Consider the following 13,890-nt stretch of genomic DNA (forward strand, 5'->3'; position numbering starts at 1 on the left):
CTGCGTGCCCTGGAGGCTGCAGTAGACCGAGGAATGCACACTGCAGAGCACGCACGCTGAAGCCCTCTGCTCCCAATTGGCCCTACGTGCCTGACGTACGTGCGTGACATGACGTGGCGTGTCTGCCACTTCCTGCAATAAACCTCACACTGCTGGAATCTCAGCCCCAGGAAGAAGAAGGTTAGCTCGCAACCATCTTCAGTTTCCTGCAGCATGAAACCCCCCGACTTTTTTCCACGATCTTGATTAACAATTTATATTTAAAACCTGAATAAAAAGTTCTTATCTGCATGCACAACCACATAGCCCCACGTGGTTCCTTGAGACCGGATGTGCGTCGTGCAGTCTCCCAACGTATCCAGCTCATCCCCAAACCTCATAGGCCTGACTCAACACGCCCCATGTAGGGCTTACCACTAGTGCTTTAATTGGGCAGGTACTGGCCGGGACTGAGTACCTGTACTTCTTTAACCTGAAAGTGAAAGTATTGCAATTCCCAGCACTGCTGCAATACATTTAATGGGAGCGTACATGCTCTTCTTAGCACTTCTACAATAAATTTAATGGGATTGTACCAGCACTTCTCAGGAGCAAACATGTACTCTACATTGTGAGTACCTACACTTTTATATTTCCATATAAAGCACTGACTACAACCAACATCCTGTTCCACAATGCACTCTGAAAGTACACGAAGGATCCACATTAGAGCGCTTGAGACCTCAGCCAAGGAATGGAGCACTGTATGAAGCACTATATAAGCCCAACAAGACAATACAGTTTAGTTCTAGGTCGAAGGGACGATTTGAAGTGCGATCAGTAATTGAAAAAAATATTAATCGTTATGTGGAGAAGACAAGGGGGACTGTTAGGAAGTTTCAGAAACATTTGTAGGATCTTCTGCAGAGTTTTAAGTGCAATACTATAGGAAGGCGGTTACGCCTTTAAACTGGCTGACCAAGGGATGTAACGCAAGCCCCTGAGGTGCAGTGTTGGCCCCAACTCAACTCAAAGCCTGTGAATATTTGCAAGATACCCGAGTGTCAGGAGCCCCAAACCACAATATGCAGGGGAGCCCCCATATCTTGTGCAACCCTGCTTCTTGAAAGGGGGGGTTGAAGTATGGAGTGGTGTGGGTAGGGTGGTTTAGCAGCAGTGTGGGACATTCTGAATGAACAGGCCTTTTACTTTGTGGTGACTAAGTTTTATGGACGATGATAGAGGCAAGAAAAAAAGTCTAAACCCAGGACCTTGAGGAAGAGATCCAGGGGCTGATTATGAGTTTGTCGGTCCGGGGACCGCCATGGCGTCCGCAGCGGTGTTTGCCCGATTAAGAACATGGCACTCGAACTGCCAAAAGACCACCGCAACTGGCAGGATCCTGGATCCCATGGCAGCAGTGGTGGCAAAAGTGGGGGTTGGAGGCGGATGCTGGCATTGCCGTGCCAAATACGAGTTGCAATTCCGCCGACCTTTTCATGGTGGGGACACTGCCCTGAAAAGGTCAGCGGAAAGGCATGGAAGGGGCCTAAACAGGGCACCCATGTGCTTTTGCCCATTGGGTATTGTGGCTGTGGGCACATGCTGTGCCCCCCCTATGCCTGCACTGTTGTGCGCATGCTGTGTGCCGTGCACGACAAGGTGCCTGACAACAGTGCGCGCACGACAGTGCAGGCGCTGCAGTGCGGCGGTGTTGCCTTCAGGCACACACTGAGTCTAAGTATGCTACCACCTCAAAAGCGCCACCACCGCGCCGCCGGCCCAGCGGGTTACTAGTAATGCGGTGGTCAGGATGCTGCTGGCTTGGCAGCGTTCTCCTGACCGCCACAAAGACTGCCCGGCAGTTGGACCACCACAACCGTAATCAAGCCCATAGTTATTTGGACAGAAATGTTGGCGATAGTAACAAGAAAAAATTAGATAAAAGATAGTGAAGTGGTAACACACACAAGTGGTAAAGCTAACTGGGAAGGATTGTGACAAAATTGACAAAGCAGTAGATGTATTATCAAGGACTGCGCAAGTTCATCTGCCCTGCAGCGAGTTGGGTGCAGTGTGATCTGGGGACAGACAGGTGGGAGATGATAGTAGTTTGCAATGCTCGGGAAGACCACGTAACTGGAGAGACTCTGGGAGAGATAGAGAGGGTGGTGAGGCTCCATAAACTCTTTTAAAGACCAGGGTCAAATGCTGAGAACAGCCAACCACCTAAGGAGTAGAAAGAGTGTCTGTGTATGTATGGAGAGGATAAAAAGTGCTTGGGCGGTGAAGCTGATGATTTCGACCAGGTGAAGGCGAAATGCTGCAGGGCACTGTCAAGTGGTCGGTCACAATAGCCAGTCTGCTTTACCAGGATCTCACTCTATGAAACTGGATGGCAGATGACATTTTCCAAATAATGACCAGTTCAAACCAGGCTGCCCTGGCAAAGGAAGTTTAAAAAACACCATCCGCCTTATGCGAAGCAGAACTGAACATCAAGGGTCGTGGCAGAAAGAAGAGGATGTTAAGGTATTGGGTGAATGCAGTTATTAGGCAAGCGGGGCATAGCAGGACGAAAAGTACATTATTTTAGCATCTGGTGAATTTTTCATGTCAGATTAGAGGGTCAGCCGATGCTTAATTGCAATGAGTTAGTCACAGGTGTGGGATGGGAGCTGCTGAGTAGGGTTTAAGGGATGGGAAAGACAGGAAAATCCAAGAGTCGTCAGCACAGAGTCTTCAACAGAAGGTAAAACAAGAGATGAAGCCACAAAGGAAGGTGATGAACAGGGTGAACGGGAGGGGCACGCCACCAAGCTTCTGGGGGAAAACATACACTTAAGACCGAATACACGGAAAGTGAGGAGCTGGAGAATATGAAGCAGCGATATGAGAGAGAACAGGCACACTGACGGGAGACAAGCATCTCCTGTGGTTGGGCAACTAACACCGGGGAGAGGGTGAGATGGATGAAGACAGAAGAGAGTGGGTTCTAGTGAGGTAAAATACATATCCTGTACTTCAGTGTTATTCATTTATATAGCACTGCGTGGGCCGATATATTCTATAATCGAACAATAATGTCTTTTCTTATTGATCTGAAGTGACCAGGGGTAAGAAAAGCAGGACACGAGTGAGGGATACCTAAGGCAGAGTAGATAAAAAGCTAACTCAAGGTTGATTGTAGGTTGTTTAAGGTAAGGCACACTGGAATCCAACTGAAAACCAGGAAATCAAGTATCTCAGAGACAAAAGGGGTTGAGGGCTAGAATGACAGCTTGATGGACAGTTGGCCCTTTCTTAAGCAGAAGTATGGCCAAGCAGATTTAAAGCCCTGAAGGGAACTGCACAGAGGCACGCTACCACTGCACTGTGCAATTGGTAGGATGGTTTGAAAGGCGCACTGCATCGGGACATCCACAATCAAAAGCTCACCTAGGGCCGGGGCAATCACTACTATGAGAATGTAGGGGGAGAAAAGGAACAGAAAGCCTGGTGTCCTGAGAAGCAGACTCTAGGACTACATCAAACGAATCATCAACCATCTACAGCCAGAGAGTAGGCCTAATCAAGTGGAAGTACTGAAAAGGGACTCCAAGTTAACAAGCATTTACAATGCAATAGGTCCTGCAATTGCAAGTTTTTGAACTCTTGGCATTGTAAATGGCAATGCCTTTTTATACAAAATTAAAAGGCATTGTTATTTACAATACCAAGAGTTCAAAGTTTTTCAAAAGCAATACCTATTGTATTGCAGAGCGTGGTGTCCCTGAAGCGGGCGCTGCGCTCATTATTGAAGTTAAAAAAAAAAATGAAACCGAATGCGGTGTCCCTCAAGCAGGCGCCATGCTCAATATCAAAGTAAAAAAAATAAATAAAAATGAAACTGATCGTGGTATCCTTAAAGCGGGTGCAGCACTCAGCGTGGAAATACAAAAAAAAGCAGCCGCCATTGTCCCCCCGCGCGCAATGGTGCGAACCAGTTCCTCGCGTTCCGCGATGGAAACGCTGTCGGGCGGCGAGTGGGTCCCGTCTGGTGAGCCAGATGGCTGGTGTGTAAATGACACACCAGCCATCCGGCTCACCAGACGGGACCCACTCACCACCCGACAGCGTTTCCATCGCGGAACGCGAGGAACTGGTTCGCACCAGTGCGCGCGGCCATCATCAAAAAATCCCACCACGCCAGCAGTAAATGCACTATTGCCAAGGTCACTCCACAGTGTCTGGACCGGAATTGATATATCTACTTTGAACCGGGAGGCCGCCCTACGCTAACTGCTAGGCGCCCCAGATGGATTGATGCCTCCCTCCACCTGAACCACCGCACGCCGTGACCGCACTATTATCCAGTGCTTAGGCTTGTTAAAAATGCAGTCAGGCAAAATGTTCATTGTAGTCCTGAAGATGATCCCAATTTAATTTTGGAGACAGGGATCGAAATGTAACGTCGACAGTTTGTGCAGCACTGCTTCCCTTTCAATTTTGTAATATGTGTTGCAGTCACTGTCGGTTTGAGCTTACGTAAAATTTCATTGTATTGTAAGCCACCGTTTTTCTCCAACTTGTTTGCCTGTTATTCTTTCTTCCCATGTATTGTCTCTTCTTTTCTCCTTGACTTGGTACAGGCTTGTGCCCAGTTATTTGTGGCTTGCTCCACTTCCTAATCCTGTATATATTCACTAAAACCTTTGAAATAAATACCTCCTTGTCCGGCTGGACACTGGAGTAAAAGACACACAGTCCTTATTTAAAGTCTGTGCTTATTATTTCGCGTTACATCCACAAAGCTTAGGACCTTTGTTAGCCTTAAACTTACCAATTACCCGAGGTCCCTCGCTACCTTTACGGGTCCCCTTGTTTTATATACTAATAGCTTTAGGTTAAGGCACATGTTGTCCAAAAACGATGGCATGTTGACTGCAAAGCATGCACCATAGAGAGAGGGGAGGGCCCTACTTTACTGCCCGATGCAAATAAATGGTTATACACACCATAGACCCACTGCTTCATACCCCTTGAGAAAACCACCTTTAACACCTAACCAATGCCTAGAGACATTAGCATGTGAATTGCCATGCTTTATAAATGTCTGATTGATGATTGAACCAAAATATTTTAGGCACTCAAAAGAGCTAACCAAACTAATAAATCCTTTCCAGTCTAAAATATACTCATCATAGATCCCAGGCTCAGGTGAGACTATTCCTAGGCCTGACTATGTTGTACAGAACTGTATGAAAGGTAATGGCAGAATACTGGTTAATAATAACTTTGTGAAATCAACCCAGTTCATTACTAATCCAGCTTTAAGACCTAGAAAAGGGCCTGCTGCACGTTTCCTTTCCATAAGGCATTCAAATAGAATTCAGAGTTCATTTTTCAGGTGTATCCTAGAATGAAGGACGACACTTAAAAAGAGAAGGAGGAAAGCCCAAGGGTAGGACGTTGTTCAATCCATCAGAAGTTGTACAGCGCTTCACCCATGTGGACCTCAATGCGCTGTGGGATCGTGCTGCTGAGTCATGCTGCCTGTTTCTATTGGTTGAGCATGCAGGTCTTGAGGTCCTTCCTGAACTGCTGGAGTGACGAAGAGGCTCTGAGGTGCAGAGGGAGGGTGTTCAGGTTTTAGCCGCCAGGTGTTGCCAAGAAAGAATCTTCTGAAGACCATCAGGAGTGAATACTTTTCCAAAGGCCAGTCTTTAAAGATGTTCAGGCAATATCTGTTTACAAGTCACTGTAAAGATCAGGCATAAACTGCAGGGGGGTTGCTAATGCCAAAGGGTGATTATCAAAGGTTTTTGCTTCAACCAACATCTTTTTAAAGCTGAAAATGGGCTGTACTCCTTAGGAGTGACAATCCTGTAGGCATCGCCTCAAGCTTCAGTGCAACCAGAAGTATGCTCAAAATGTACAAGGACATTTTTCTGAAAGGTAGATTATGTTACTGTGCTGTCTTACCAGTAATACATGTATGCACCAACGGTGATCTATACAGGATACAATCACGGCCACGGTTTTAATGCATAAAGCTGTGCATGGTTCAGAAGATGGCTACCTTAAGAGAGAGGATTCATTACCCCCATTCCGCGATAGGATGAATGGCACTATGTGAAAACGCATGTATGTACTGGAGAGGGTATTTTGTACGGTGACTATATTTTGTATGTACCGGTCTTTGGTTGGTGTGTTTTCATTTAAAAAAATGTATTTAATTAAAAAAAAGAGAGGATTCCTGATTACATCCCTGCTCGCGCATTGCGCTCCGCTTCGGCACATTTGGCGAAAGTTCCTCGTATCCACCGGCTTAGAACCGGCGGCAGATCCTTTTCTGACTTGAGGCCACTCAACTGGAACAAGCTCCCGAGGGATATGCACCTAACTTGTGACCTTCCCACTTTTAAAAAGAAACTGAAAACCTGGCTTTTCACACAATCTGTCTAGGTTTAGAAGTGTTTTTGTGGAAGGCACTTTTAGAGCGAGTAAGCCATCTTGGTTTTACTCTAGTTTTCTAGTTGCACAGGAACACTTGTATTCTGAGGTTGTCTATATGGAACGCTCTTGAAAAAGTGAAAGGGTATGTTCATTGTAGGAGGTTGACATTAGATCTATTGGGCCTTAAACTGCAACAATTATGGTTAAGTATTTTCCAGTACAATAGCAAACTTTGAGCCACTTCAAAGAATAGTTCTGTTACATTAACCTCTAGCTTAGAAACTTACAATACTGAAGATTGTTTTCAGTCATGTTATGTTAAAAGACTTTTGTGAAGCGCTTGTACACCCGGAACGGTTTCATGGGGCTATGAAGAAGAAAAAAAACCTCAAACTATATTGAGGGTAGTAGGACCTTTCCCTTTATTATCAGAATAATGGAACTAGCTGTCAGTCAGAGGGAGAGGAGTTGGCTTACTGGCTAGGGCGGTCAACTTCAAATCTGGGGATCAGAGAGTCCCGGCAAGGACGCAAAACATCCTGCGATTCTGGGCAAATCACTTAATCTCCCCGTGCCTAACAAAAACAAAATGAATGTGTCCTCATGTAATGCAACTGGTGCTCGTGTAAAGCGCTCTGATACAGATACCTTCGGGGCAAGTTTGCGCTATATAAAACTCTGTAACAACAAAAAAAAGAGGACAGGTGTGTCAAAGCCCTAAAAAGGACGTGTTTGGTTGTTGTGGTGGACTTTACTATTGTCCATCTAGGTTCAATAAAAACTTAAAAGTTGTAAAGCTGGCTCGAAAGTCTGGAACGGCTATCGATCCATGCCTTTTTGAAATTACTTCATGGAGTACTCGTGTACATCCAGTTCGGATATAACAAGCTTGCTTCAACACTATTCGCGTGAAAACAATACCTAAAAGATCATCATTGAGAGAACCAACTGAAGTAACCTCCTAAGGCCAGCCTACACTGGCTCCCAGTAGCACCCTTCCCACTTACTCAGTCATCTCAGCGAGTTACCTTCATCAAGAACAGTCCGTACGTCAATTCGAGGCAGCGGAACCCATTTCAATCATTGATCGGCTCCCACTGACTCAATAAAGTGCCCCAACTTATTTTAACTTTGACGGTATCCACTTCCCCTTGGCCAACCCTTTATCGACAGCCTGAAAAGATGCACTGGAAGCTGGGTGAACCGCTTGGTCTCAGTCTCTCTAAAATAGGATCCGCTTTGAGGAATGTTAGGATATTTGTTGACTTGTTATACATTTTAATCAGCTTCAGATGTTAAGTTTATTGTATCTTGATTGCTGCTATTTTTAACCTCAATCTATTTGCAGCTTGAGACGCATACATGTTATGCCGATCTGAGCTCAGTTTCAGTTCATTGCTTGTATTGCACTGTGCTGGTTGTTGCCTTCATTCCTCCAGGACCTATTTCAGGGCGCTACCAGTCAGAGAGCCATGTAATAGCTCAGTAAGCATTTTAACCCAGATCAGACTGTCAACAGTAGCTCAGGGTTTTGTGGAAGTGATGTTATACCACATACAATCGTTCTCCCACTCCTGTTCTGCCAGTGACTCCATCACATGATTTTTCAATTTACAGAAATGTTAAGCTACTTTTCCCTGAAGCAGACCAGGGTTTGGCATTTTGGTAGTAAGGGATTCTTCTTGATTAACTAAAGCCATCCTTTCTTCAGCAGCCCAGGCACTGGACACACTTGACTCGCTGGGCACGTTTACGAACACAGACTGGCTGGGCAGCCATTCAATGGAAGAATGCCCGCAGAGAAGGATGAAGGGCATAAATGGTGCATTCAAGAAGGGGCGAAACTCGTCAAACGCAGGTCACCCAGTGGTGCCCTACTTTTGAATAATCCCAAGGGTTTCTTTCTCTGTGGCACCCCACCTCTCTTCTCATTTCCCCATTCAACTGTTTCTGAAAGAGCACTTCCCAGCAGCAGCCCAAAACTTGACCAACCAGTTTACAGAAGAAAAGAAAGCCCAGATGCAAAGTACGCGACACCCTTACACTGCTGGATGGGATGTAAGAGGGGTGAGGGCAAACTTAGTACAGAGCAGGCAGAGCAGGTAACAACTCCACTCTAGGGGCTGTTGGCACAGTTGGCACTCAAGGCACAGTTAATGCTATTATATGTCCCATGTGAGGGATGGGAAGCTAATGACACTACAATACGAGCCAGCCTGGGCAGAAGAACCATCACGTGGCCACCTGCTTTACTTCTATTTCTTGGATGTAAAGAGTCTTTTGAAAATATATCAGTCCCACCCTTTCTTTGATTTTTGTTAACACGTTAACGTTTGTCCATTGCAGTTTGTACTCGGTTAGTTATGTTGAGATGAAGTCATATGTTCGTACTAGGAAACTGATGAGGTAGGTTCTAGAATGATTAAAAAGAATTCTGTATTATATAAATGAATTTTGAATGACTTATTGTGTACACAGAGTCCTTAATATCATGGTTGTGTGTGGTTAGGTCTGAAAGTTGTGATAGACCGAAAGTTGCCTAGAGGTTTTCTCTTCAATTATGAGCAGTCCAGGGATACCACCTTTATAAAGGACGGCAAAAAGGGTAGACGAGGAACGACATACAGTAGGGCAGCAAAAGGGGCAGACCACCAATGTACTGCAGCCTTTATATAGACCTTACTGTCTCTATCTGTGGTTCTGAAGCCCTTGCCTTCATGAGTAGTAGGCTACACCATGTATGGGGCATGGTTGGAAGGATGTTGTCTTTGTTTTGATCCTATGCGGGAAGTGTTTCCGTGTCGTGCGTAATGGCCTTCGAGGTATGGCTAAAGTGGAATCATACGCAGCGTTTAGCAGTGTGATGGATGAAGAAGTGACATCATTGCATGGGCCAATGAGAGGGACAAGCACACAGTCATATGGACGAGTGAGAAAGAGACACAATGATACCTCCAAATGGGCTGGAGCAAGAAGGACGGGCAGGTAATTACACATTAAATAGGCCAGTGAGAGGGACAGACCGGTAATGGCACATACATTCCCATGGGTTGTTGTGAGCATCAAGAGATAATGACTTTTTTCTATGGCCGTGTGAGGGAAAATAGGAAATGAGACCATTATATGGACCAGTGAGACTGACGGCCAGGTTACGACCCACGACATGGTCTGGTGTGTCAGAGAGATTGGAAATGTCATATTTATTGTGAGCTGCTGAGAGAAGCAGGTCAGAGGTCACACCACCAGATGGACCAATGGGAGGACAGACACCATTATATGGGCCATTATAGAGACCAGTGAGAGGCAGCCATACAGAGGCAACAAGGGAGAGGACGGGAGGAAGGGGAGGTTGATTACAACATGACTGTAAGGGCCAGTCTAAGAGGCCTACAATCAGTGAGAGCATTACAGGCAGCAGTGTGGGGAGCAGGCAAAAAAAAAACCTGTGTTAAGAGAGAGTGTGAGGGGACAGACAGGTGATGATGCATTACAGACACAGGTATGAGGGACAGGTAAGATGCTGGCTCTCAAAAGGGCCGGTGTGAGAGCCAGGCAGGTAACAGACCATTCAAGAGGTCTGTGAGGGAGGCAGGCACGTACTGATCCTTTTATAGGGACTAGTGTGAGGGGCAGACAGAGAAACAAGGATATGACCCCTGAGAGGGGACACTTGGGTGATATTATATTGGTCGATGTAAGCTGCAGGTGGGTGCATGGGATGGAATGAGGGGACAGGTGATGAATTATTACAGACGGCGGATTAAGAGACAGTCACAGGGCAGGCGTGAGTGACAAGCTCAAAACAGCTTCATGTGGTCAGTGTGTGGTACAGGCACACATGACACAAACCGAAAAAACTCACTTATGTTGCAGTCCTTTGCAGTCAGCCAGCTGGAGTGCAGGTTTTTGAACACACTGATGCTCGCCCCTCTCCTCCTACTGCCCTCTCTCTCATCCTCCTACTGCCCTCTCCTCCATTTCCACCATTTCAATCAGCCGTCCAGCCTGGGCACTCACCCACAGCCACTTTCTCAATCCAAACTCACCCTCTAACCCCATCTTCACTCATATTCTGTAAAAGCATTGAAAAAAGTGGCGGCTGCTGAAATATTGCCACAAATTAAACACACGAACCAGTAGTTTAACTCTATTTAGCACAAGAACATACCGGGTAGATCGAAACTGTTACAATATCCACTGTGGGACAGGGAGTCTGAGGCCCCTTCAGCCATTGGCTGGCCTCCCTGTCAGTGGCAGCTTTCTTCTCTTGCATCCTCACATACATGAGTTCGGTTCAGTGCCAGGAACTACTATGTAGAAGTGTGTTTTCGGATATCAAAACGTATTTGTGCTTTTAGGCATTTTTTTAAAATATTTTTAATACTGCCGAGGGCCCGCAGCTCCCCCAATGATAACGTTCAACAAAAACTATAGCAAAACAAACACCGAGAAAGCCAAAAGGCACGCAGCCAACGCCAGATCTATTGGTTGCCAATGGTTGTGTTGCCGCATATGCAAGCATTTGAGTGAATTGCAGAAAATGTGAAGTGTTTTCCTAGCTATAGAAATATACACATCATAGCAATAAGCACATGATTTTCCTGGTCTTTAAATGAAAATGTTTTAAATCGAGAACATTTTAAACACAGCTCATGTTGCACTCAAAAAGGCGATTTATATCAAGACAGTGTCGCTCTTGAGACACGTGGTAGTGTAGTGAGAAAGCCAAATAAACACCAGCAGGGCATAGGCAGGTTCCCGCTCCCGGCCCAAGACATCTAAAGTCACTCCAAAGGTCTCTTTCAGAGCATGGCCAACCCAACCAGTGTCAGCCTTGAGCTCACAACAGGGGCTGGTGGGAGGAGCCACAGAAGCCAGGACACCCCCACAGGTGCCAGAATCAGGGGCTGGCAGGGAATTGAAGATTCAGTCCTACGAAGGCCAGGGTATTGTATTGTAATTGCATTTATATAGCGCTTACTACCCCCGACGAGGCGTCAAAGCGCTTTTTCGGCAAGTAGCACGCTACATCGGGACCCATAGAGGATTAGTGTTGAATTAGTATAGGGAAACATGCAAGTACATTTTAACACCATGCGCGCTAGCGGAATTCCGCTCGCACGCTGGCATTTGCGAAAACGCACTTTACGTGACGAGCTGGGCTCGTCATCAGCGTGCGAGGAGGCTACGCCATGACGAGCCCAGCTCGTCATCAGCATGGAAGGGGTTAAGTGGTGAATAGGTTAGTCAGTTATTTGGCTTTGGAATGATAGCAGAAGGGTAGAGGAGGACAAAGGTGTGTATTTATATAGCGCGTGTTACCCCTGATGGGGTGTTGACGCACACTATTCAGGAAGCCCATAAAGGATTAGTGGTGAATTATTATGGTGAAATATGAAGTAATTTGAGTGGTGGATATTAGTCAGTTATTTGGAGTGAGAAGGAAAGCGGAGGGATAAAAGGGGAAGAAAGATTTGCATTCATATAGCATTTGTTACCCCTGATGGGTGTTGAAGCGCTTTTCTGGCGAGTAGCACGCCACTCTGGAACCCATAAAGGATTAGTGGTGAATTAGTATAGTTGAATATGGAATTTGAGAAGTGAACATGTTAGTCTGTTAATTTTTATTGGAAAGGATAGTGGAGGGATAGGTGATCTAGACATGTAAAAGCTCCCCATGCTGTGAGCAGGCAGGCTGGTACTAAATCGGACACCACATTATTGGGAATATTGGGGGGTGGAGGGTGGCAACATGGAGCCTGGGGGGGATAAGAAGTGAAAAGGAAATATAAGAGGCAGACCAGTGGCAGCCTTTCACCCCCCCCCCCCTCCCCGCACCCCCCCTTACAGAAGAGGCACCACCATAACGTGCGACTGGGGGGCACGAGAGAGAAACAACACCCTAATCATCTATTAATGCAGAGGAGAGACGGGCGGGTAATACCCAGGGCCGCTGGAATTATGCGCAAGAGAGGGCCAAATTATGGGGCAGGGTTGAGTAAATTATGCAGCAAGAAAGGGAAAATTATGTGGCATAATGCGGCACATTTTGTGCTAGTATTGCTTCATTATTTAACAATTTTGAAACTTGGTAACACTATATGGGCATTGGTTGCAGCGCATTAGTGCCAGTTTAACATCCAACTATACTATAGCAATAAGCAACAGAAAGGTGACCAGTTCAGCTTTACAAAGGGCCTTCCACACGGCAACGTGTGTAGCTGCAGGTTTAGTAACTTTTGAACCGTTTGAGCTACAAACAACTTTTCCTGTTAAATCTGCAGATTATGAGGCAAATCTATAATTATGCAAAAATCGCCAGGGCCGCACAATCGCATAATTCCAGGGGCCCTGATAATACTCCAATGTCCTTATAATGCTAAAGAGAGACAAGAGGATTCCTCGTTGTGAGCAAAAGACAAAAACACGACAAGTTAGATCTTGACCCCTTGTCCACTGAAAGAAGAAACAGGCGATGGATGGCTGTGCCTCCCTCCAGAGCCAGAGAGAGGCCTAAAGGCGCGTGACCGGCAGTGGATTGACTTTTTGCAAGCATTCCTCGCATTACAGGGCAACGCCTTCACCCCCACGAGAGTGCCCAGGAGAGGGGGTAATAGCCACCACCGTCCAGTGCCCATGAGAAGCGGGGCACGGAGCACGCCCTCATGTGGCCCAGAGATGGGTAATGAACCTACTCCCACGGGGGGGCACCAAAGGTATGAAATGGCCCCAGATGCATATGCAGGGCTAGAAGAAGTAGGCGAGGCCCCATGCATTACATAATGACGATAGGTAACGTCGTGCACCTCTTACAGTGCCCTTCTGAGATGGTAGCGTCCCCAGAAAAAAAACATAACAGACCAACACCACTTACCCCCTCAACAGAAAATACATAAGAGGCAAGAAATAAACACCACAGGCCCTTCCAGGGACCCAGACCGAAAGCATTCAGTAGCCACGCCATAATCAAGTGTCATGGTGGCTTGCTGGGGCCCCTGGAGTTCCCACGAGGGCTGAAAGGTGATAGCGCCTAGACGCAGGGCCCTGGGGCGGGCAGCATCTCTCCTCTACTTACAGTGGCGGGCGGGGCTCTCCGCCTCCGTGTAGCCGTGCGCGGCCTGCTGGGGGCCCCGGGCGGGGTGCACACTGTTCTCATTCCGGGGGCTGGTCCCTCGTTCCGTCCGGGCCCCCGGGGGTGCTGGCGGGGTCCTGTTCCGGTTGCCGAAGCACAACACCACCACCATTGTGGAGGCGCGTCACCCATAGGGGGTAGAGGAGAGGTTTAGAGGTGAAGTGAGGGCCTCGGGGCGCCGGGGGTCCCCCAATGCCTCTACCCAGTCACGTTAAGAGTCCAGGAGATGCCGCCTGAAGGCGCCTTGGAGGCCTCGAAGGGCACCAGCGGGCACGCACCGGCAGGAGACCAGGGGGGTGTGCGCAAGATTTCTTCTGAGGCCTCCTTGGGAAGTAAGGAAG

At 47.0% G+C, this 13,890-nt stretch overlaps 1 protein-coding gene across 4 annotated transcripts in view; it reads right to left on the reverse strand.

The window, feature by feature from the left end:
* DVL3 (dishevelled segment polarity protein 3) overlaps positions 1-13,890 on the reverse strand; it is a 393,303-nt gene that overhangs the window by 100,258 nt on the left and 279,155 nt on the right. The window contains exon 1 of one of the 4 annotated variants that reach the window (XM_086944464.1): positions 13,493-13,790. The exons of the other annotated variants lie outside the window; for them this stretch is intronic. Within the exon in view, the coding sequence (XP_086800590.1) occupies positions 13,493-13,661 (169 nt within the window). The 5' untranslated portion in view covers positions 13,662-13,790. Of the gene's footprint in view, positions 1-13,492; positions 13,791-13,890 lie in introns of those variants that run through there. 4 annotated transcript variants of the gene reach the window in all.

Source organism: Lissotriton vulgaris, chromosome 11, assembly GCF_964263255.1.
Source record: "Lissotriton vulgaris chromosome 11, aLisVul1.2, whole genome shotgun sequence".
Lineage (NCBI taxonomy): Eukaryota > Metazoa > Chordata > Amphibia > Caudata > Salamandridae > Lissotriton > Lissotriton vulgaris.